Source organism: Heliangelus exortis, chromosome 3 (assembly GCF_036169615.1).
Source record: "Heliangelus exortis chromosome 3, bHelExo1.hap1, whole genome shotgun sequence".
Taxonomy (NCBI): Eukaryota; Metazoa; Chordata; class Aves; order Apodiformes; family Trochilidae; genus Heliangelus; species Heliangelus exortis.
Genome location: NC_092424.1, coordinates 91,666,756 through 91,690,704, shown reverse-complemented (window position 1 = coordinate 91,690,704; position 23,949 = coordinate 91,666,756). Strand labels below are relative to the sequence as shown.

At 41.7% G+C, this 23,949-nt stretch overlaps 2 protein-coding genes and 1 long non-coding RNA gene across 12 annotated transcripts; 1 reads left to right on the top strand and 2 right to left on the bottom strand.

The window, feature by feature from the left end:
- Positions 1–1,042: 1,042 nt before the first annotated feature.
- On the bottom strand, positions 1,043–4,129 carry LOC139795143 (uncharacterized). Its single transcript, XR_011725393.1, has 2 exons — positions 3,337–4,129; positions 1,043–2,830 (listed from the first exon to the last, which is right to left on the bottom strand). It is a non-coding gene; the product is annotated as an uncharacterized lncRNA (long non-coding RNA).
- TMEM14A (transmembrane protein 14A) lies at positions 4,050–11,709 on the top strand. 5 transcript variants are annotated; one of them, XM_071741759.1, is made up of 6 exons: positions 4,097–4,127; positions 4,612–4,700; positions 5,796–5,881; positions 7,018–7,119; positions 10,022–10,109; positions 11,109–11,709. In XM_071741759.1, exons 3-6 carry the CDS (start codon positions 5,806–5,808, stop codon positions 11,146–11,148), a joined length of 306 nt encoding a protein of 101 aa, XP_071597860.1. In that variant the 5' UTR covers positions 4,097–4,127; positions 4,612–4,700; positions 5,796–5,805; the 3' UTR covers positions 11,149–11,709. The 5 variants fall into 5 exon arrangements, with proteins under 5 accessions (XP_071597855.1, XP_071597860.1, XP_071597859.1 ...); XM_071741758.1 differs by lacking the exon at positions 4,612–4,700 and adding an exon at positions 5,286–5,365 and having other exon boundaries at positions 4,112–4,127; XM_071741755.1 differs by lacking the exon at positions 4,097–4,127 and adding an exon at positions 5,286–5,365 and having other exon boundaries at positions 4,493–4,700.
- Positions 11,710–13,413: 1,704 nt separating this feature from the next.
- On the bottom strand, positions 13,414–23,917 carry LOC139795137 (glutathione S-transferase). 6 transcript variants are annotated; one of them, XM_071741745.1, is made up of 7 exons: positions 23,744–23,917; positions 19,810–19,916; positions 18,713–18,764; positions 18,347–18,479; positions 17,144–17,285; positions 14,598–14,729; positions 13,414–13,747 (listed from the first exon to the last, which is right to left on the bottom strand). In XM_071741745.1, exons 2-7 carry the CDS (start codon positions 19,894–19,896, stop codon positions 13,625–13,627), a joined length of 669 nt encoding a protein of 222 aa, XP_071597846.1. In that variant the 5' UTR covers positions 19,897–19,916; positions 23,744–23,917; the 3' UTR covers positions 13,414–13,624. The 6 variants fall into 6 exon arrangements, with proteins under 6 accessions (XP_071597846.1, XP_071597845.1, XP_071597847.1 ...); XM_071741744.1 differs by having other exon boundaries at positions 23,749–23,842; XM_071741746.1 differs by having other exon boundaries at positions 23,740–23,826.
- Positions 23,918–23,949: the final 32 nt, after the last annotated feature.

The following is a 23,949-nucleotide window of genomic DNA, read 5'->3' as shown; positions in this document are numbered from 1 at the left end:
TAAGAGTGGGATGAGCACCAGAAAGGGAAGGAAAACAACATCTGAACTGTTAAAAATGTTACTCCTGATAGGTCAAAAAGAGAGGTTGGTAATCATTACTGGAGGCTACTGAGTAGTGGGTGGTCCCCCTTACTGGATGTCCCAACTCTACTGAGCTCTGAAGAGGAAACAAAGTCAGAATCTCACTGGGAAAGTGCTGGAATGAGAAAATTCCTCTGAGTGCCCAAGCCTGTTCACCACTGTTCTCAGTAGTATTTGTATAAGCAATACTGATGTTAATGTGATTATCTAAAGGCAGAAAGAATACTCATACAAATAAGGGTTGGGATCCAAGCCTAGTAGTCTGTCTAATCTGGCACTTTCTCTGCTTCAAGTGCACTATTTTCCAGCAGCAGATTCTCAAGTAATATATCCAAAACACTATGATATCCTGGGAGAGAAATTCTATCCTAGCTTACAAAATCTTTTCTGGGACATGAGTATTCACCAAGTTCTGTGCAGACAGAACAAAAGGATCCCAGAGGAAAAGTACATCAGAAGGGCTTTATTTACTCTAAAGGTCCCTTTCTAAGTGCTAATACCATGTGGATTGTCCTAAAACCACGTTTCCTCACAAGGAACAATACAATGTTAGTGAATTAATCATCAAGTTCAACTGAGATAAAAGAATCCTGAATCACCTTCAAAAAATAAGATACAAACCCCTACTTCATATCTCTCTACTAAGAACTGAAAAATCAGACAAATGCCTCCTGTGAAGTGTTAGCAACCCTCCAGTCAGTTGGTCTGACTACTTTTGCCTGAACTTGGCATCCTGCTTTAGTTCAGTTGCTGTTCTTATACTCAAATATGAAGAAGTGCCACAAGAAGCATGCAGGAGATCTGCAAAATCCCTATGAGTAGCTGGCACTTCTTTTGTACCTTCAGAGGTGGTCACCCAAATTTTAAATGGAATTAACAACAACCTGCCAAAATATAAGCATCTGAAATTAAACTACAGGCTAAACTGTAACTGCAATTGACACAGGGAAGGCAGGGGACAGCCTTTTAAAAAAACCTCCTATTATTTTAACACCACTTTTATATACATTTGAAATGCTTATAGCATTTCTTTCTACCAGTCACCTTTCTGCACCAGAACAGTATAGATTACTTCTCACTTAACAACAGATTATTAAAACTGAAGCTGCTGAATCTGCATTTTTTTCAAACCACATTTTACTTCTCTTCCCTTTCCATAGTCCCACCTGATGAAGAGAACAAACTTTTGCGCAAAAAAATTTCCAGAATTCTCAGGGTGCTCAGTAGTTCCTTTTTCCCCCACTCAGGACCTTTTCTTCTGTCTCTGGTATTTCAGAGGCACTCTTCCATTCTACACATCCCTTCTGGTATCACATTAAGTTCTGGGATTGCGATTAGCACTTACTCTTGCTTGGAGCTTACAACTGTGAGTAAACCTTTAGTATTAATACAGACAAAACCTCAGACAGCTCACAGTAGGAGACAAGTCTTGTACATGGTTCATCCTGCCAACACCCTAACAGGTACCCTGAGCAAAAATTTTGAAGAGAGGGGTAATAGGCTGAATTACATTTCAGCCCAAGCCACTTAAATGTCTCTTGTTTTAGCAACACAAGTCATAACTCAGCCTTTCTCCAGAGAGAGAGAGCATACTTTCAGATGTGAGTGCAGATGGGCCTAAAAAAGGTCACACATGATCAACATGGGTGGAACTTTCTGGGAACTGAGCTGTACAGTTTTAAGAAGTCTCTGCTCAGCATTTTTAACCCATTTTCTCTTCAGGTCAGATTTTCATGAGGATGGAAAAATATATGCCTGAAACCAAAGCAATTTTCTGGCCAAATTTGAAAGCTGTATCCAAACCAGAGAGATGCTAGGGGCTGTTCAGTCAAATGATTATGTTTATAATGGATGAAAGTGTATTCTCCCCTAAACTCGTCCTTGTAGTTGGCTGTACCCTTGTAAATTGAACTTTCCAAAAACAAAATAAATCATAGTACAAAACAACCATAACAAGCTACAATAGAACAGCTGGAAGAGGACACCAAACAAGGGAAACGTCAGCTCAGAGAGGCAGTTCTGAAAAACTGAAAACTTAACAGAAATAGCTTAGCAACACTTACACGGGTTTTTCTGTCAGCTCACACTTCCCTGTTAGGACTGAGAGGTTTGACTTACCATGCAACCAACAAATTTAATGAATGCTCCTCCCATTAAAAACTTCACCTGGGAGACCACCTGTGCTGTAAAATACATGAACCATTTCACATCAGATAATACTTTAAATAACAGCTCAGGAAAAACAGTACCAAATACTCTTCATAATTGAAAATGGAAGGAAACATAACTAACAACATATAATTATGTGAATTCAAATTTAGCCAAGACTTCAGGGTTATCCAGTCTGCTTTAGTGAGGAATATCATTGAATCAGTAACCACAACTGGCTGTTATCCTAGAGATGCCAAAAGACTTTGCATTTGTTCCATCTTGGAGCCCTCTCAAACAGAATCGTATGGTTTTGCTTCGTTTAATCCACTGTTTATTTTACTATGCTTTTCAAGATCTGCAAGTTTCAGAATGCTGCATAAAGAAATCCAAGATTTCTGGATTTCATCTTATGAATCTAATTTTTGTTTGTATTTTGGAACCATCCTGCCCTCAAGTGTCCTGTGTTTGTTTTCCAAAATTGCTGTACTTTCAGTCTTCCTTCCTACAGACACTAGTGAGATAAGAACACGTCTTTTCCACCTAGCAGAGAGACTTGGACAGCTCACATTGAGTGGGTTTGTGTCACAGGAGTTAAATGCTAACAGAAAAAACAAATGGAACATGTTACAAATACATGTTAGGAGTGGAAATTAAATATGTTAGCCCTAGTGAGAACACTGATTCACTTTCCAGCAAGCTCTTTGGAGCGGAAAACTCCCACACCTTTAAGCAAAGAAATCTAAAGGAAACACAAGATTTTGGCAGGGATGTTCAAATGACCCCTGAAGAAGGCAGGTATCCAAGTCAACACGGCATTGTGTGTCTTTCCCTGTTGTGGCCACGTTTAGGCTCATCGGTTCGTGGGAACAAGGGAAGCGTGGGGAATGTCACAGGCAGGCACCCCTGAATCACTGCTGCACAACACGTCCCGTGCTGCTCAAAAACAGCTCACTTGAAAGCTAAAGAAACACTGCAGAGGGTAACATCTTAAAGTAAGGACAAAAATAACTCTAGTGGAATAGCTCCAGCAAACAGGGCTAGCAGACAAGAAATCAACATGTTAAGATAAGCACAAGTTCTGTAAATCAGCTACGCGTGCAGGACCTGAGTCTTGGGCCTTGGGACTGTTGGTTCCTCCCAATGAACAGGTAGCACCGGGGCTGGGGCTGTGTGTCAGCTCGTCTGACTTCATCCAAGTTTCAAATATGTGAGTGAGGAGAAACAGAGGAGTGCCCTGTGAGAGGGGCAGAGGGGGCCCTGGTGCTGGGTCGCAGGGTGCCCCTGGGGTGGTGCTGCCAGGAGGCCCTGGCTCCAGCCCCTGGACAGGGCTACGAGAGATGTGTGCCCTTGGGGGTCTAGTGGCTCTGCAGGCGTGACCCCTTCTCATTCATGAGTTTTTCCATCCCCAACATCGCTGGGCAGGGGTTTTTTTAGGCTAAAAAGGCTAAAAGAAGCTACGAATCTTTCCATTGACCGTGAAGCTCTGGCAGACGATCGGCCTGAGGGCAGAACGAGGAGAGAAACTTGAGAACAGAGCTGCGCCCCGTCGCTGCGCGGTCCCGACAAACACCGCACAAAGCCCCGGTGCCCGGTGCCGACCCACTCGTGTCTCCCCGCCGCCCGTCTCAGCCGAGCGCCGCGCCGCTCCCCGCCCCCCCGCAAACTTCTCCCTGTGTGGCAGAGGGCCCATGCCCGGCCCGGCGCCGCCATGGTGGCGCCCGCCGCCCACCTCTCCCTCTACCGAGAAGCAAAAGCCAAGGAGGGGGCGCCGGGGCGCCTGCCAGAAGCTCAGGGGGACCGCAACGCAGCCTCAACGCCGCCTCACGGTGCCCGCCGGGCGCGGGAGGCGGGGCCGGGGGAGGTCGGAGGGCAGCGGGGCGGTGCGGCGGGACGAGGTACGGCGGGGCGGGGTACGGCGGGGCGGGGGCAGGGTGTCCCGGGGGGCTGGAGGGGTGGTGGGGGCAGCTGAGAGCGAGCGTCCTGCGGGGAGACCGGAGGGGCCCCCATCCCCACCCACCATGGCTATAGAGGGGGCTGCGGCAAGGAGGAAGCTGAGCGCGGGGCTGCGCCGAGCGGAGGCGGGGGAAGCGTGGGGAGAGGCGGGCTGAGGGCGACGCGGGCCCGGCGGGCCGGGGCAGGGGGTGGAAGTCCAAAACCCCCACATACCCTCCCACCTGGGTAGGTGGGCGGCTGTGCTCGGCCTCGGGCCGCCTGGCTAGGCCGCGGAGGCCGGGTGGGTCAGAGGCCGCGCTTTGAGCCTGGCCCCGACCTCTGCAGACCTCGTTTTTGGGGGTGCCGAGGGCCCCTAAAACCATCTGTCTCCTCGGGGGGGCTTGCAGTTGGCGGGACGTGTCTGAGCTCCTCACCTTAATACCAAAGGCTTGACATGAAATGAGGTCTTGTGTGCTCTTTGCTGCCACCCCTTTAGCACTGTGATCAAAGACACAGCCGCTGCGGTAAAAATAAAGGTGCTTTTAATTAAGTATACACTGAATTTGGGAGAAGGAGGGGAAAGGTGCATCCCACCTGCTGGTGGGAAAGAGGCCCCGCGATGCTGCTGGAATGTTGGGCTGCAAACCACTGCCACTCATGTCTCTTCAAAGCAGAGCCAGGGAAGTAGGGATCAGCATTACAACAGCAACTCAAATGTTTTTTTGAGGACAGAAGCCTAATCTCGGGCAATGCATCAAAATCTACAGGTGAAACAAAAGGGGCAAAGACATAGGAGAAAGCATTTGTAAGCAGCTTCCTGACCATGGCCTCGGTTTCTGTTTGCAACCTTGGGGTAGACTGTAGCAGATTGTGTTTTAAGTTTTGAAGACTTTGGCCCTTGGTGTTGCAGGGCCTATGACACTACATTTGAAGTGCACCAAGTACAGCCGGGTTGAAAGGGCACTAATCAGTGCACTCAGAAGACCTGTCTGTGTCCACAGCATAAGAGGAAAAAAAAGATGAAAAAAATGCAGAGAGCAGCTCTGGGTGCTCTCAGGGGTTTTGATGTGCTCTGGTTTTGCTGGTGTAGAATCACAGAATCTGTTCTCTTTTTGAGGAAGCTGCATTTTTGAGAAGACTGCAGCACCTGATCATGAGAACAAAGTTGGTAAGACACAGTTACAATTTGTGGCCAGCCATGGTATGTGGGTTTCCACAGCGATCACAGTCTTTAGCAGTTTTTATTAGTTTTTATTAATGTTTTATTAAATCTGTTTCTATTTCAACCCATGAGTCTCCTTTTCCCAAATTCTCCTCTCAGGTAGGAGCTTCTCACTGGATGATATAACAACTGACTAAATAATAAAGACAGCTTGCATATATGTATTTTTGACTGGAAAAATGCATTCCACGTACATCCCCAAAATACCAGTTTCCCCTAATGGAAACACCTAGATACTGAGGTATAAGGAAGATAAAATAGCCAATGATACACCTTCACCTTTTGAATGACACAGTAGTCAAACATGACTTACAAGAGTATGGTGTTATTTGTAACACATTAAGTAATGATACTTTCTTACCAGGAGGAAGGAACTTTGTCTTCAATTGCAATGTGTTTTCCCCTGCAGAGCTGGGACCATGGCTATTGACTGGGTTGGTTTTGCATACGCTGCCTTGCTGGCTGTTGGAGGTGTTGTAGCTTACACTCGGAAAGGTAAATACTGAGACACCAGGATTTGGAAATGAAGCATTTTGAGTTTCCACTCCACTCCACTTTGTATATATATATATATATATAAAATAACGTATGAGGGACTCTAAAACTTTGCTTAAATAAACACAATTGCATCTTACATCCATCCTGCACTGCTATAAATGAGCTGAGTCTCATGAGTTGTGCTTTGGTCAGCTTAGGCACTGAAGTGGTTACTTATTTCTTTTAATCTAACTGATGAGTTTGTTTTCAGGGCAAAAAAGAACTGTCATGTTATTTTTGACCCTCAGTGTGTTTTGAGCCTTCTCATTTCCTTTAATCATTCCTATGTTGAGAACAGCAGATTATCTTTGATTAAAGCTTGTTTTCTGTGGAGGTATCCTGGCTTCATTTTTGAGATTTCCAGATGCACACTGGAAGGAAAACCCTGTACTTGTGTATGCTGAGATGGTAATTATCTCATTAATGTTGGAATTATGCATTTTTATTCGAAGAAAATCAGACGGGTTTTAGGTTGTTGTATATAAAGGCCATTTTGCAGATTTCAGTCAGCTTTGCAGTCATTCCAGCCAGCAGCTCCCTGCCCGAGCTAAGGACAGCATCCCGGCAGAGGTCGTGCTGGTACCGAGGACAGGCAGGCAGGATCTCGCTGCTGCTCCCTGACAGCTCTCCCACGAAGTGCTCCTCCCGGCAGTGCCTCCTCCTTCCCCCCTGTGGCCATTACCCAACCCTATTCTTCTGATTTAGGGTTTCCCTGGGCAGCGTGCCCCATGCTTTGTTCCTATAGACATGGCTTTATATCTGACTTTCTGAAATATTTGCTGGTTTGTTTTTTTTTGTTTGTTTGTTTTGTTACTACGCAGCTGCACCCACTGACTATCCCATTCTCTTGTTCTCTTTTTAATAGCTGGTCGGTCTTTGTGACAAAGCTTTGTGGCAAAATTTACCCCTAATGCCATGCAAAAGAATGACTCAGTTACAGATTTAATACCTCACTGTTCACACTGGGTGAGCCCGGTGGCAAAATCAGTTGTATTTTTAAAATACTTGGATAATACTGTGTGGAGAGAGAACTGTATACAAATTGAACGTAAAGACATTGTATTGAAAAATAACCCTTGAATGATTTATTGCAGGTAGTAAAATCTCTTTAGCTGCTGGTCTCACCTTTGGTTCTGTGGCTGGTTATGGGGCTTACTGCGTAACACGTGATCCAAGAAATGTGAAGATATCATTGTGTAAGTGTTTTATAACAGTAAGCAAAAAAACCCCAAAGCAAGACCAAACAGTTTCCTGAATTGCATGTAGAAGTCTCTCTAATAGTAATCTTTGAGCATTGCTTTAGTTTGAATATTATTTTTTTAATAGGCACTTCAATTTAGCTTGCAATATCCAAGAGTTTATACATGGAACTGTTAGCACGGTAAGGCAGGTCATTCACACAAAGCCAGCAAGTATGTTAGCACCTGGCAGTACTTCTTTTATTAGATGGTTGCCTAACAGAGTAAATATTATGAAATCCAGCTGAGAAACATGAGAGAACTGAAAGAAAATCATTAGAGCTACAGCTTATAATGCAATTTAAGAAGTAGGTGTGGGATCAATCAAGTCTTGCGTAATGGAATGTATTCTCAGCTCCCAGTGAAACAAATAGTTTTACTTAGTGGTTCTCCTTTGCTGTTAAGAAAGACAGGATACAAACAATGGAGGAATTAGCATGTTAGCTAGTTTGCCATGAAACCCTTGTGGAGGCAAGGAACTAGATAGTCTCTTACAGGTTATGTTGGTAAGCTTAAACAATTGATTTCCAATAAGAGATATTTGCAGCTTGGCTCATGTATGGTTTTAGCAATGATGACTGTGGTTTCACATATAGAAATGTATTTAAAATACCTTTAATCTGGATTATGTGACTAAATGCTTCCTTTTTCTGAATTTAGTTAGAATTTATGGTACAGTGTTTATGTTGGTTTTGTGCTTTACACTAGCCACAGTCATAAAAACTTCAAGAATATTGAATTCAAGAATATTCAAGAATGTTGAATAGCATTGTTAGCAAAACATATTTGCACTGAGTTCTTTAATAAAGATGGTAATGGCATATCTGATTTGCTCTTTGATGGCTCCTTTAATTGTATATTCCAGTTTTGTCACCATGACCTTGTTCAGATTAAGTTATCCCACTGTTAACAAAAACAAGAACAAAAACTTTTTTTTTAATTAAGATATAGCCTTAAATATGTGTAAGTCTGTAATCATCCAGTGTGACATGCTTTAAAGTAGCATATGGTATTGTACTTTTGTGGGTCAATTCAATCACTAATTTGGATACAGAATTAGTGGAAGAGAAGACTAGTTAAAACTTTAGTAAATGTTGCCTGTTTCCTAATTTGCTGGTTTTGAAAGAACTAATACAGGATTTCCACTAATCTGAAAAACCTTTGGTGGTTATTGTATCTGCTACTTTCAGAATACTAAAGGCTTTTTGTAATAAATGTGATTTCACTTATGCCTAACCTGCTGAAGTACCAAAAGCAATTAGAGCACAAATGAAAGAAGAAAATTAAGAAGAAAGTGGAAGAAAGTGACCACTTAGAAACCAGTAGAGTAAATTGCTGTGTAAAATGAAGCAGCCTTTTAAAGGGTCAGGAAATCTGAAAAAAAAATTAATAATAAACTCCCTTCAAAGCCATAATTATCAATAGTGTTTATTACCTACACAAGAGTCTCCTGTAATAATACAGGTAATGATTTAGTACAAGATGACTAATAGCAGGTTTCTTGTAACTTGTCCTACATACAAAGAGTATTTAGCATTCAGATACCCCAGACAAATCTCCTTGGATCTTTTATATGTTATTCTTTCAGGCATTCTCCCAAACCCCCTGAAATTAACTCTGCACTTTCTTGAGTACTTTACATGTTTGGAGTAGGTGTAGAAATTCAGATTCATTATGCAACAGTTAATGCTATTCAGAGTGCAAGTTGGTGCACCTGATTGGTTTCTGTTCTGGATCTTATTTACTGAATTGAATTGGGCTTGATTTATTGAATTTATATGACTGATACAAGGTGAAATAGTGAACATGTAGCACTTGTGAAAAAAAGACTTTCTGAAAAGTCTTAAAGTTTAATGTCTTATAAACTCACTGGCACATGTGCAAAGCCAGTTACTAATAACAAAAAAAAAAAAAAAAAAAAAATTTCAGACTGAATACGCATTGTAGCTTGTAATTGTAAATATACTCAGGGCTCTAGTAAGACACATACTGTGGAACAGTCTGCTCTTCAGACATTCCTGAGAGGATCAAGGTTATGGGACCAGAAAATAAGAGCAATGGATAATGGAGCATAATAGTGTTTTTGCAGGGTATCTTTAATAAATGTACATGGCAGAGTTTTGTAAGATGCCTTTAACTGTCAGAGCTTGTTTTATAAAGCTGGAGTGAGTTTAAAACTAATTCTTGACACCTGGGAGCATGCAACTGTACACAGGAGCAGACAGTGCAGTTTAAAGAGGATTAGCAAGATGGTTTAACTGCTCCATAAAAAAAGGGAAGAAGTTTGTGTAACTCCCATTACTTTGTCTTCAAGAGTGATAAAGCCCACTTCTTGTCACTGAAAAGTTCTCTGATAGCACAGTGAAACAAAGGAAGTTGTGCTTATGGTGAAGGACATGTTGACAGCCATATTCTGTACTGAAAACAGGTGGCCAGTCCTTCAGTCCAGTTTTTAAGGCTCAGCAAATAAAGAACTAGCATTCTAAAACCAAAACAGACGAAGCTGGATACTCTGACTTCTTGAATAGTAAGAAAACCTCTGCAATAATCTAGGGTGGTGGGATTTGAGATGCTATTCTTGTACTTCAGCATACATGTCACTGTTATGATGAAGGTTCTACCTGTAGAACAGAGATTAGCATTTTGCTGCATCTGGAAACCATACTTGTAGATGAGAGAAATCATAGCAGTGTAATCTGGAAAAGCAAGAATGTCTTTATAGACCTTATCTGTGATCTAGTGTTATATTAAATTGCAGTTCAAAGGAAAACGTAGCAACGACCTTTGATTATCTCTCCATGTTTCTGAATGGTTCACTGGGAGAAGTGAGAACATAAATACTTTATTTTGTCTTTTACAGTTTCAGCTTTTCTTTTGACCATTATAATGGGAATGAGGTTCAAGAGGTCCAAGAAATTAATGCCAGCTGGACTAGTAGCATGCCTGAGGTAAACATATATTGAGAATCTTAATGTAAAGATTTCAGTGATTTTCATATAGTTGCCATTTGACATTTGATTCAAACCAGTATCAGTGGAAGATACTGTAATCCAGCAAACTGTACAGTTTAAGTAAAATTGGTTTGGAGGTCACAGTCCTGTTCCCAATGGACAGCTTTTTCATCTCTCTAGGTGGGTACATCTGATATGGAGTGACTTTCTCAGCAAAGAGTTATCTGCAATTAAATACTAATGCATATTGATAAGGCTCTTGGAAGAACCTGGCATAAGCCTCAGCATTCTCAAACACATATGCATAAAATTAGTCATCTAATTTCATACAACAGCCATCTTAAAAAGGACCAACAGGTTTAGAAGTGCTGCATTCAAAACTACTGGAAGCTCAGCACTTTTGATAACGAGAATATTTTTTACCTGAACCAAGAGTCTGGGTCAGTATTACTGCAAATTACAATGTTTCTAACTATTCTGACTGCTTTATTGCTGCTGTTTATAATGGCATTCTGAAAAAATGATTTTTTCTATACTTCCTATACTACTTGAAATTAAATTGTGGAGTAAGTTGGGACTTTTTTTCTCAGTAAGTCTGTAACTCAAAATATTTTGCACCTGTAAGTCAAAATCTCCACCTTCTGAAGGAGTAATAACCATTGCTTTGGTATTACCAGACTTAATAGAGCACCATCAGCTATTTAAATCCAATTACATACAGGAAGACCAAAATCAGATGCAAGCTGCAAAATTTAAGAAACAGGACTTAAGCTGGAAAATGCCATTTAGCATTTTCAAGCCTGGGTGGACTGTGTTTTAGCAGACACTGAGGCTGTAGATGTAGCTGTTTTGAAAGGCTGATTACTAGAATGTCAGGTATTATGAATGTGTTGTTATGTAATGATGACTTTCAAGTGTCTTTTTCCATGCACCATGATATTTATGTTTTCTGTTCTTTTTTGGTTTGTTTTTTGTTTTTTTTTTTTTTTTTTGCAGCCTTTTGATGATTTTGAGGCTTGTTTTTATGCTGCTGTAGGAGAATTAAGCAACTGAAGAACCAAATTACAACTGCCATGCCCACCGAACAAACAGACCTCTCCAGACTTGAAAGACAAGTTTGAGCAAAAGTCTTATATTGCATTTATGTTTTCTGTAAAAGATCTGTACCTGTAATTTGATTATTGACATTTACTGGTATTTTGCAAGCTTTTTTAAAAAAACAAAACCAAGTGTTTTGTTGAGGATATATTTTGATCTGCTTCTGTTTAAGTAGTCTGGTAACTCAAGCTTTCTCCCTAAGTTTGGTATTTTTCAGGGGTGCTGAGCACCCCAAGAAATAAACATAGTCTTGCAGTGTATCGAGAGAATGTATATAAATATGTTTATGCTAAAAAGGTATACTGTATTGAACCATAATTTTGTAGCTTCTGAGACTAATCAATATGAATCATATCATTAATTACTAATCAATAAAGGCATGGGCCTGTACTGCATTGCACTAGAATACCACCATTCTTTTAGACACATCTCCTGTTCCACTTTTTCTAAATGTAAAAGCTATTATCAGTGTTCAAATAAAACATAAAAAAACTGAGAAGCTTTGAACATTTTATATGAACTCCTGAGCCACGTTGTTAATGAGCCTGCTGATCTGCTGTGTACTCACTACCCATTTAAAACATTTACCATGCTGCAAATTCACATGGGCATGAACCACAGCTGAGGAAGGTTGCATCTTGCACCAACAGATTCTAAACTCTCTGTCTCAGTACTCTTTTTTTATACAGGTTTGCCAGTGTGGTCATTCACATGAGCTTGCTGAAATCCTCCCCATAAGCAAAGGAGAGTATTCAGTCAGGGACTGAGGTTGCTTTGGTTTGCATAGAACTAATTAATTTCTCTCTGGGTCTGAAAGCTTGGCTAAGATTGTCTTCTGGTACAGATGAGGAAACTGAGTATGAGCAACAACACTATTGAAGAAAAACAGAAATTTTGCTTCTTTTTAATAAGCTTGCTTATGAGGGCTATCATAGATCAGATCTCAGTGCTGCACTGGTGGAATACCAGGCATATTCTTGGCAGGGCTTAGGTGGTGACAAGGTGTTGTAGCAGCTTAGATGTTTAAGGAACAAACGACAAAAAAAAAAAAAAATAAAAATCCCCAACCATCCCCAGAACACGACCATCAACTGGTATCTTTTGCTAGCAAGTGTTGTTGGTATCAGTCATCTCCAGGTCCTGCTGTCAGGCTTTCAGGTGACTGAGGTGCTGTGTTACAGATTTCAGATTGGAAGGACAGCTGGACATGTAAGTTGTGGTTCATTTCATTCTGAAGTAGAAATTTCAAGGCACATCAGTGGAACTGAGCTGCCATGTACTGTAACAGACTTGACTCACCAATGCTGATTTAGATATCTGTACTGTAGGCAAGGTTAAAAGCAGTAAGATGACTGCCTATTTTTGAGCATGTCTGGAGTTGAGACTTCTGTGCATTCTCCAAATTACTCCACAGGGGAAGTTTGGGCCTAGCCTCTGAGACCCAACAGTCATCCAGAAACTTCTGCTGAAGTTCCTGAGCAGCCCAAACAAGTTGTGTTATCACCAAGTCAAACATATCCCTGTGGGACTGAGGACAGGGATGGCTATGAAATCCAGGTAAAGAATCTGAAATGGTAGTGAATGCTTTAAGCACTGTTGAGATTAAAACTCTTTTACTGAAAAGATAAGCAGACAGTACAGTTCTCCGTACAATTGCTTGGGAAGTGACTAGAGAAGGTAAAACTTAAAAAAAAAAAACCCAATCAAGTGGCATTTTCCTCACCTTGGCCAAGCAACCAAAAAGAACACCAAGGGAACAAGTGGTTTCAGTGGACAAAAATCACATCAGGCTAATTAAACACATGTACTTTGATCTTCCAGTGAACAAAATCTCTTCTAAGGGATTGATACAGGGATAAACAAGCATCTTACTATTGCTCATAAACTTAGGAGGATCGTGAGTTTTAATTTTTTGTATTTTAAAAATATTTATTTATCTTTAAACTGCAGCTCTGAAAGTAGAGAAACAGCAGTGAAATAAAGTAGGGGGACAGTGAACTTTGATCTAGGAAACCACCTAGGGAGCAAAGCCAGAAGATTCTAGGCCTGATTTTAAATAACTTCCCCATCTTTATGGAGTGCCTCTTCTCTCCTGCAGTTTATAAAGCAGGGAAAGGGGGGTGTCTCAACAGTACTCTGCAAGCCACAGCTGAAACATTTTAACATTTTATCCTACCAGGCATGTACTGTAATTAGACAAACACAAAGTATCAGCATGTTTTATTTCATATAGTTGCTCCACAAAATACCATCTTCTTGACCTAACAGGTCCAAATCAGCCTCTTACTCTATCTAATTTAAAAGTGTACTCTTATTTCAATGATTACCACATGACTGGCTATAAATCCAAGCTACAGAATAATCTATGCAGTCTACACTCATAAGGCACAGTGTTATCTTCAGCAGCCAAATTATTAGATATTGAATATTTTCCTCACAACGGCAACAAACTTCTCATCTGTTGGTGGCTTCCTCTGGCTTCCAGGCTGCAAGAATTTTTTGATTGTTGGAATGTTGCTTATTCTTCCTTTAAAAGCCTGTAGGAAGCATCAGTAAAACAAATGAGAGTCAGGAAATTACAATTCTATCCTTTATAGATTAAAAATCAGGTGACTTGGATTTTTACTTGTCAGACATACTTATTAAATAGAGAAACGTAGCATCTCCTTACAGCCAGCTCAGCACTCAAGCTTTTCTTATTTAAAAACCAAAATAAAACAAACCAAAAATTCACAAGCACCTACAACCTATTAGCCATTTTGGAAAATGCAGGTGTGAATATTTGGATCTGCAATGCTGGTGCTATGAAGTTTACCTTAGTTTCCCAGATGGAGGTGGGAAAACAATATTAAAGAGTTAAGATTCATCTCATAAAGGTGGAAGAAAAAAAGAAAAAGCAAAACCCAGTCTGAATCCTGCAGATGTACTTGGGCAAAAAAGAAGAGGTAAGGACAGGAATATCTCAGCGCAAAGCACAATGGAAGTCAAGAGGTAAGGAACTTAGCAGCTCTTGTATAGGTTTTCTTCAAAATATAATTTTGCTAGCAAAACCAGGACAGGAACTGCAGACACAACAGCCATCCCCTCAGAAAGCTCACGTCTATGTTTGAAAGTACCAGTGACAGCACAAAATGGGTAGAGCCAGTAAGTGACTTTCTGACAGCTGAGAACAGCTAGGAAGAACAGAGCTGGAGAAAAGGGAGTGCCCAGCAGCTCTGGAGTCAAGGCAGTGTATGTCTCTTCTGGTTGTAGTGAACAGATGTAGACCAGAGAACTGTCAGTAACATAGCATGATGGTCCCAAAGATTTGAAAATGAATCAGCTTTTTAAAACTGGGCAGTGACATTTGTATGTTACACTCCATATTGAGATCAGGTTATTACTAACCTGTAGCAGAGGGAATGCAGACAGTATATCAGGCTTACATTCTTCTGCCATTAAAATGGCTTCCAGCAGATGGACATCTGCCCAACTTAATTTGTTGCCAACAAGATAATCATGTCCATGGTCTTTTAAGGCCTGCAAAATATTAACAAGTAAGAAAAGTCATAGAGGATGTATCAACTTTATCTAGATATTTCATTACAGACAGATTTCTACAACAATACACAGCACTGCAAATCCATGCAAGAGTCTGTAAAGTTAGAAAGTGATAGGTATTCTCACAGCAAAAACCTAAATCAGAACTCATGCTTTGATGACTCTAACCTACTATACCAAGTAGCTGTATCAAGGTCAATTCCATAGGGAAGACTTATATCATAGACAAGAAAAACGACCAAATATATTGCAAGAGGTAGTCACGACAACAGTTTACCTGTAGTGTACTTTGGGGGAAAAAAAAATTAAAAAAAAAAAAAAAAGTAAAGTGAATTCCCAGATGTTTCAGCAAAATTTGAGATTGCTGGTTATAGTTAGAAGGAGATCAGGAATGAAGGAACACAGCCTTTCCATCCTTCATCCTATACAGAAGGATTTTTTCATGGCAAACTGCAAGAATCACAGCCTGCCAAAGCTACCAGCAGCAGCTGGAACAGATAAGCTGTGGTGAACATTGCAGCACAGCTTCAGAGTAGTTACCAGCTCTCCCAGTCTACTTTCTTCCTAAAGTAGAAAATTCTGTTCCCTTGTAACAGAATCAGGAGCAGAAAACACGTCTGCCCCTTAGCTACTCTAAAGTTACACTTGAACCACTAACAAATATGCATGAAAATTAGAATGTCAGTCTGTGGCTTCAGAAGCTGATTCCTTCTCCAGTCCCATCTACCAACTCATGTTGTTATTTCTTAGACTTCTCTACCACAGTTTGTCTATCAAATCCATAAGGAAACTCCCAACAGAGCATCAGAACAGGATTGCCTGCAGTGCTTTATGTTATCTTCTGCCACTCTAACTAACTGGCTGCTGAGTGTGTAAAGCAGACACTCATAGCTAGGGATATTCTCTGCTAGGATTGCATAGCACATGGACTGCACGTCCTGCTAAGCTGAATCAATGGACACTGTAAACAGATAGTACAGAGGAAAATTATTACTCATTCTAAGAAAATGATCTAGGCCAAAAATCACGGAAATGTTTAGCAGTGACTTCATGCTAAGTGAACAAGGATTATTTTAAAGACTTTCCTCCAGTGAGCATATGTACTGAAACATACTGTAACAATTGTTTATGCCACCTGGCCACAGCCTCAGAGAATACTGGTGTCTAAGTTTGCTTTATTTTTTAATAACTTAAATACTTCTGTTTTCAGACTTTAAATCTTTTTTAAGATTAATTTGTTCAATCAATCTCTCTCAGCAGAGCCACCCATTGCTATGGCAGTGGACCTATATGCCCTGTGATAACAGGAGTTCTAGCTTGTGTCCTTTATGTACAATTTTGTTTTCAAAAGGCAGCTTCTGTGGGTTTTGCTTGTGCAATGTAAGGCTCTGATGAAGAGGCACATGATATTACACCAAGTCCTGTATTTTTTAATGGACTTCAGCTGCTGTGAACCAAAGATTCAAGCTAGAAACCCAGATCAGCTCTGAAACAACACAGCTTTGTACCCTTGGCTGTGCTGTGCTGTGAAAAAGTGCTCTTGGAAAGCTTATGTGGAACAGCCATGCAACGTACAAAAACTGAAGTTAAAACCAGGAGTAGGACAATGAGATGAAGATCACAGTTGGCTCAATTAAAACAGAAAAATGTTAACACTAAAAAATTTGTAAATATCTGAAAGGGAAAACCAAAACAACAGAACAAAGAGCAGGTCAATAGAAAATGGGAGCTTTGTAACATCCAGGCTGTGTTCCAGGGAGAAGCAAAGAACAGCCCATCCACTCCTGACCAACCCCTGCCTAGCCAAGAAAGGCTCTTCACATGCTATATGGGACTGACAAGAATATCAATGCCTTCCCTCACAGTTCATTAGAGGCTAACTCTTTAGTGCATGCTAGCCAGTAAATAATTGCTTCATGCTTTTAAGCTAGAACCATGTTGTTTGTAGAGCCTCTTTGTGTACAAGTAAGGACACCCAAATACCAATTCAGAAAAAGAAAGTAATAGTCTCTAAGTGTAATAATTTAAGCAGTGAATTGGAGAAAGATGTCAGAGTTAGGTCCTTTACTACAAAGCACAATTATATTTAATTTTGAACAACAAGAGTATGTAGACCTTTGGGCAATAAGTTCTGAAGGCTGGCAGAGGTATTTAAATGTTGCATTCATGCAAAATGGTAGGACCTATCGGCAACTACACTAGATTTAAAAAGTAGAATCTGCTCTTTGAGGAGTCTTTTCACAGTGCTCAATACTGTCTCCATCATACAGTTCCAGAGCTATACTGTCACTTGCCTTCTGGAAAGTGGCTGTGTGAAACAAGGGGAATAGAGAGTATTGGAACTTCTACCCCACTTTACTGTCTTGTTGGACTACTGGTGAGTTATCACTTACCTTTTCATAAACAGGAAAGTATCTGTTTGTAGCTCGTTCAATGATTAAGGCTAAATTCTTTTCCTTTGTGTCAGCTGCTTGAAAAGGGAGATACATGATCATTCCCATCAAGTCTGTTGTTCCCTCCACGTACATATCAATCCTGAAACAAACATTTCAAATGGTAAATGTTAAATTAAAAATTCCACTTTTATTATTTTCCTGAAATACAGTGCTGAAGTGATCACACAGTAAAATGCTTATTGGTGAGTGTAACGTAAGACACTAGTTTGTTTTCTTGTTCTTCCACTTTGATTCCAGGTGAGTTTTTTTTCTAAGTACAGATCTTTATGAACAGGTGCACAGTCTGCAAATAATGTATTTTAAGTGGAGTTCACACTGATTTCCATTGCTAACCTGTTTGCCTATCCTGTGGGAGAAAAGACTGCATATGCAAACAATGCTAGAGAAAAAAAATACAGTCCTGAGGTTCACTCGTGAAAGGATCCCAGCAACAAATGGCTGCCAATTGCCAGTCCATAATAATCTCTCCAGTCTCTGGAGTTGCCCCTCTATTATCACAGAATAAACTCTTTACAGTAAGCAGTAGTCACCTAGGTGACTACCTACTGAGCAGTAGTCACCTACTACTTTTTTAAAAATAAAGAGTAAACAGGGATTTTTGCTTTTGCATTAGCCCTTGAATTATGATAATGTAAAGTATCCACAGCTTACCTAGTAAAGTAATAATAGGAATATCAGTTTAACTTTCAGTACCATTCAGCCACTGAACATGCCTTTCTTAAATCAGATATGAAAGATTCTTTACATTCGGAAAAAAGGAAATTAGAACACTTAAACTTCATTTTTTTTGCAGACATCTATAGTTTCTCCTAATGTTTTCCAGCCTAAAGGGAAAAAAGGGGCATATTCAGCCTTTATTAAGGTATGAAGATCTTGCAGTTGCCCAGGAACTTAATGCATTTCTGGTCTCTATGAAATTAAATGAGCCTGAAAGTGGCCACAACGTTCTCACTGTGTTAACAATTAACAATCATTTAAGAATCACAGAGCTCATTCACCCAGTCCCTGGATCTGAAGAGATAAAGCACTATCAGATATACATGCACCTTTACATGCAGGTATTTCACAGAAATATTTTTCTCATAAATATTAAAAATTACTGATGAGCATTAATAAAGACAGCATGCACTGTTACCATACCAGGCTCTCTCCTTCAAGTCTTTCCCATAGAGGTTGTACTTTGCTGCTATGTAGCTGAGGATGGCTCTAGTCTGCACCATCTTCATCCCATCAATCTCCACCATGGGCACTTGCTGGAACATCAGAACTCCATCTAGGGAAGAAAAAGAAGCAACCTACTCAGAGTGCTGCAGCACTAGACTGAATGTGAGAGACACCTGCTAACATTGCAAGACATTTCCAGTTCTGAGGAATGAAGACATTTGCAAGAAAGCAGATCTCTCAAAACTTCTCTTCATAGGTCACATCATCTTACAAAAATATCACCTGTTGTACTTTTGTTACATTGGTGTGAATTTACATCCAGGGTACATTTTACAGACTCACCACTGCGTAATTTTTCTAGGTCTTCCTTTTTTTCTATGAATTCTTCCTCAAACTGAAAAGCAAAGATAGAAAACAACACTGTGTCACTCCAAAGGCGATGTGGAAGTGGGAGTCTGAAAGTGAGACTCCACCCCTCCACTCTATTCACTATACTTCTCACAACTCTGTTGACCCCCTACTCCTACTCTTCATCTCTGCTCCAGCAAATAACCCAGGACTACAGTGTCCCCAGCCCCACAGTAATAAACAGTGTTTTACATATCAGAAAAAAAGCTTCCTTCACGATAAAGAGCAGTCTACTTGCCTGCACAAACAATTAACAGACACCAGATCACTCAACTGAGAAACAGCTGATGCCACGTGAAATATTGAGAACTTTTTAATAAAATATGCCTCTGTTAGACAGCATTTATCAACTCCTTTCCCACTGGTGGCATTCTTTTTAAATAAGAAGGACATTTTAATTAAGGACAAGATCTTTGTTTCCTCAGCACTCATGTTCTGCAGCTTCTCTGTCAGCAATATTCATGAGTAAGCACCATTAAATAAGCCTTTTATTTCCAGTTCAGAATAAATAGTTTCTGAGAAAATAATTTCAACACAATCTATTCAAGCCAAAACTGCATGTAGAAATTAATAAACCTTATTAATGGATGGCTTTCACCTGATGTTAATCTAGATAACTCCCCCACTGCCTTCAGGGTAGCTTTGCTGATTTATCCTACTCAGATCCTGACCCAAAGAACTAAAAGCACTTTTCATGTGGTATGCATGGTCTTTCAGCTGAGAACAACCACAAGACAACAGAAAAGCATTCAGAAAAGTTTTGTCTGTAGCAACAATTTAAGATCTCAGCTTAAAGTATGTTTCAAAAATTACCTTTTACAGTTCTTTTGTGTGTTAAAATCTTTTTACTGGGCACCTGTTACTCAAAGAATACATTAAATAAATACACGGGAAAGCATAGTACCACTGATTATTCTGCATCACAGCATGTTGTGCACATGTGTATGCACAGATGTAACTGGGAAACCTTTCCAAAGAGCACTTAATTTAATCACAGATCAGTCTGGTCATCTTACAAAGAAGATACAAACCTCAACCCCAGCTGCTGCTAACAGCCATCGGATGGACTCCATCTTCCCCCTCCCATTGGTGTAGTGCAGCTTGGGCTTTGCTGCCATGATTTCAGAGTACTTGTTTCCTGATAGATTCAAGAAGATAATCTTCAAGCAAGCACGTTTTAAATTAACATTTACAATGTTGCACTCCAAAATACTAAATACAATAGGATGAATGCCAAAGCTGAAGGGAAATCGAAACCTACATACTTGGGCTTTGTTCAAACAGGTTTCCTGTGGATTAGTAGAAAAAAAGAAAACACACACTACCAGAAGAACATGCAGCAATTTAAAAAATAATTATGCCAGAATGTAGTAAGCATCTACTAAATCACATACGTATCTTTAAAAATAACACAGCTTACAAGTTTTACAACCAAAACAGAATTGTAGAGTATTTGTGAATAAATGTATTTTTAACTTTATAGTGACGCAATCTATGCAGTAGGTGGTGGGTTTTGTGGCAGCCTTTATGTTGTACATGTCTTGAAAATGCACTATGTCAAATTAATTGCTTCAACAGAACACCAACCCAGAGACACCAGCGTTATTTTCACCTCTGTCACAACAACAATTTCAGAGCCCAGTGTTCCTGTGACTTTACAAATATTAGCTTATAACAGCAAAATATACTCCTGCATATATTTCACCTGGCCTGTTGACTTCCATATTTAGATAGCTGTCTTTCTACCTTTAGCCAAATCACAATGTACCCATCACGGAGAATTTGGACTGACTTAAGGCTCATTCCAACTTTACAAGAAACAGTTAAACTGTAACAGGGATTTATATCCTGCTTGCCCATAAACTTAAAACCAAACAAATGAGACCATGACCTCTATTGAGCAGATGAAGCCTGGTCAATGCCCCCAGCAGCAGGGGCATGGAGTCAGCACACTGGCACTGGGATGAAACACTTCATCCTTTCAAATTTCACTAACAAGGACAGTCACATGCTATAGTATGAACTTGGCAGCTGATGTAGCTTGTGTGGTGCTAGAAACAAAGCTAACACTGTACCCTTATCACTAATGGGTCCCAAAAGAACGAAGCAGATTTAATAAGACACAGACTAATAAGAGTCACAGACTAACAGAGGGCTTCATCATTAAGCCAAGGTTTTATCTATTTACAGGCAGGAATATTTATTCTTGCATAGACTTTACAGTACATAATTAAGCCACAAACTGGAAACTTTGGCCATAATGCCAAAGGCATCAATTAAGAGGCACAAAGAAACAACAGAACAGTGAGAGGAGACTGCACCTCTGGCCTTCTCCACTGAAGTCCTTTGTGTTGGGTGGTATCTTCAACAGGCCCTATACCAAACAGCCATTGCTCTACTAGAGGTTGGACTCACAGGAGAAACCTGGTGCCTCAGGCCAAAATAAAGGTCTTAAAAATGCCTGCCCAGCTTGCACCTAACCCTGTAACAAAGTTCTTCTGATACATAAATATTTGTTTTTTAATAAAGACTTGGTTATGTCTTCACAGTTCAGAGCAGGCACCCAGTTAGAGCTGCTGGAAGCCTAGTGAGAGTCCTAACCCCTGACCAGCAATAGTGCACATCAACCAGGCATTTAAAGAAACTTTCCTACCACAGCTACCTTACCAGGCCCTACACAAAGACCATGACCTACACACCATGCCTGTTTCCATAAGTGTGTGAGTTACACTACATCAAGTGAAACTGCTCTCAATCCTCCATCCATACGTTAAAAATACTTTATTCCCTGGTGCTCAGGAAGTAGATGATGGCCTCAACTCCATCAGAGGGGAGAACTGAACTTGGATCATCACAGACTAGACAAGCATTCTAACCTACAGTATGTGAGATCAAGGCTGGGGAACACACTACAAGGACAGCCTACCATAAGCAGGAAGAGCAAACTTCCTTCACCTCCCCAAGAAGCAGAGGTAGAGCTGATAAAAATGAGCCCAGCCAGAGCCCTGCTTGCCAGTGTCAGCTCAGTGGTGCACCCCAAACACTTGGCCAAGCTGAAGAGCAGAGCAATTGTCAGTGGAAAAATGTCCAGGTATCAATATAACTGCCCATGGCAGTTCCTTGTAGGTCAAGCCTTTCTGTGCAAGTAACAAAAACTTCACATTTTCTTGGAAACACAGCTTAAGGAATGATTCTGGGATTTAGGCTCAACGCTCATATATGTTGAAAAGTACTTTGGTGGATGTTACCACTCTGGAATGAATATCCCTTTGTAAAGCAATGAGTCATGAAAGAATAGCAAAGTTGGTAAATTATCTTTCTTGAATAGCAAAAATGGACCCACAAACAAATCAGAAACTTTCTTGATGTCCTAGTGCATTGGACTTTCCTTGGACCTAAGCCAGGCACTTGTCAGAGTGATAGCTATTGCTGTGATTTCTGCATTAAAAATCAAAACCACACCATTTTATCCAAAACAATTCAGGCACCAGGCTTCCAGTGAGAATTATGCAAGTGAATTTAGCAGTGTGGAAGGCTGTCTCGATAGTTTGAGAGACCTGAGAGCTAGCAAAAAGGCAAGGTCCCACGCTGCAAAGCAAGGCCAACCAAAGATAGCAACGAGGCAAGGCCTGCTGCCAGAAAAATAAAGATGAGGCAAGGCTCATCGCCAGAAAAGATAGTAAGGAATTTGGAGGACACCTTCTCTTAATAAAGGGACTATGTATTCTAACATCTTAACTTTTGGCCTTAACCAGGATGTCCCATTATGGGAGAGTGCTGTGTCTTGTAAGCAATGTCTGTAGGTAGCAAAACCATGATCTTAGTTTACTGTACCTTGCTTTTTTAAACAATCCACCTTTTTGTCATATCATGTTTTCTCTGCACTATAGAAGAGCACTGCTGATGAATAAAATCACACATATTACCACCGAGTATATGTGTCTCCTGGCCTCAAACTTTTTTCTCCTTGCTGTTCTTTTCCTCACTTTTGTGTTCGCAAAATAACAGCACGCTCATAATCTGCTGCAAGATCTTCAACTTTCTTCCTAATTCGATGTGGACCCCGAAGTCGTTCCCGGCACTGCTCTGTTCCTCCAGCACAGCTCACACCGGGCTGGTCGGCCAGAACGCCGACAGCACAGCCCCTGAACTGCATCGACCCAGGATGCCTGTCCCGACCATCCTGAGCCGCTAACTCCTCACCAACGTGTGGTTTCAACAGGGACTCGGCCAAATTCTAGTTCAAAACGCGCGCCTTCCACCACTTGAGCTAGGAGAAGTGTTGGAGCGAGTCCAAAGATCCAAGAGATTTTAAGACTTGAACTCCGAACACCAATTCCTCTTCAGGTTCCCTGCTGATCCTACCCAGAGACAGACACAGACATCTCTGCACTCACCCACCAGGCCCGGAGTGAGTCCCTGCTCCAGGACGCAGAAACACCCCCGAGCAGCGCCGCAAGAACGCGTTCCCGAACTACAGACCGAGCAGCCCCACACCCCTCCTTACCCCCTCCTGCTAGGGGTCTCGGCTGGCCGCCCCCAGCCCCCGCAGCCGGGCTCCTTTCCCCACCCGGGCTGGCACATAGGGGCAGCCAGTTCAGTCCAGTCCAGCCCAGCCCAGCCTAGCACAGCCCGGCCCGGCTCGGCCCGGCCCAACCCTGCCCACCCTCTCTTCACTCTCAGATGCGGCGAGAAACACTCTCCGGCGAGCAGGGCAGCCCGCTTGTTGCTCAGCGGCAGAGGGGGCCGAGAGGCACACGGTCCCGCTCCCCGATCAGGCCACCGAGCAGCTGCCAGACCCTGCGTCCCGCCGCCACACGCCCGACTTCGCAGCCTAAAGTCACCCCGGGCCCCCTCTCCACTTCCTCCGGCAGCGGGAAAGCGCCCGCACCCCTCCGCGCCTCCGGGCCCCCGCAACGACACCCTCCCACTCCCCCCTCGGCCGCCAGCACCCTCCGTACGTGCCTCACCACCGCGAGACTCCTCTTCCCAGGCAGTTCCCCGAGGTCTGCCCTCACTACCCGGGTCGTCCGTCCCACTACCCTCCGGGACGCGGCCGCTCCTCCCCAAGGCGGCCGTGCCCCCGCGGCCTGCCCACTGCCCGCCCCCCGCTCCCTGCAGCGCTGGCGGAGGCGAAGCCCAAGGCGCTGGGGCGGGGACGCTCCATCCCC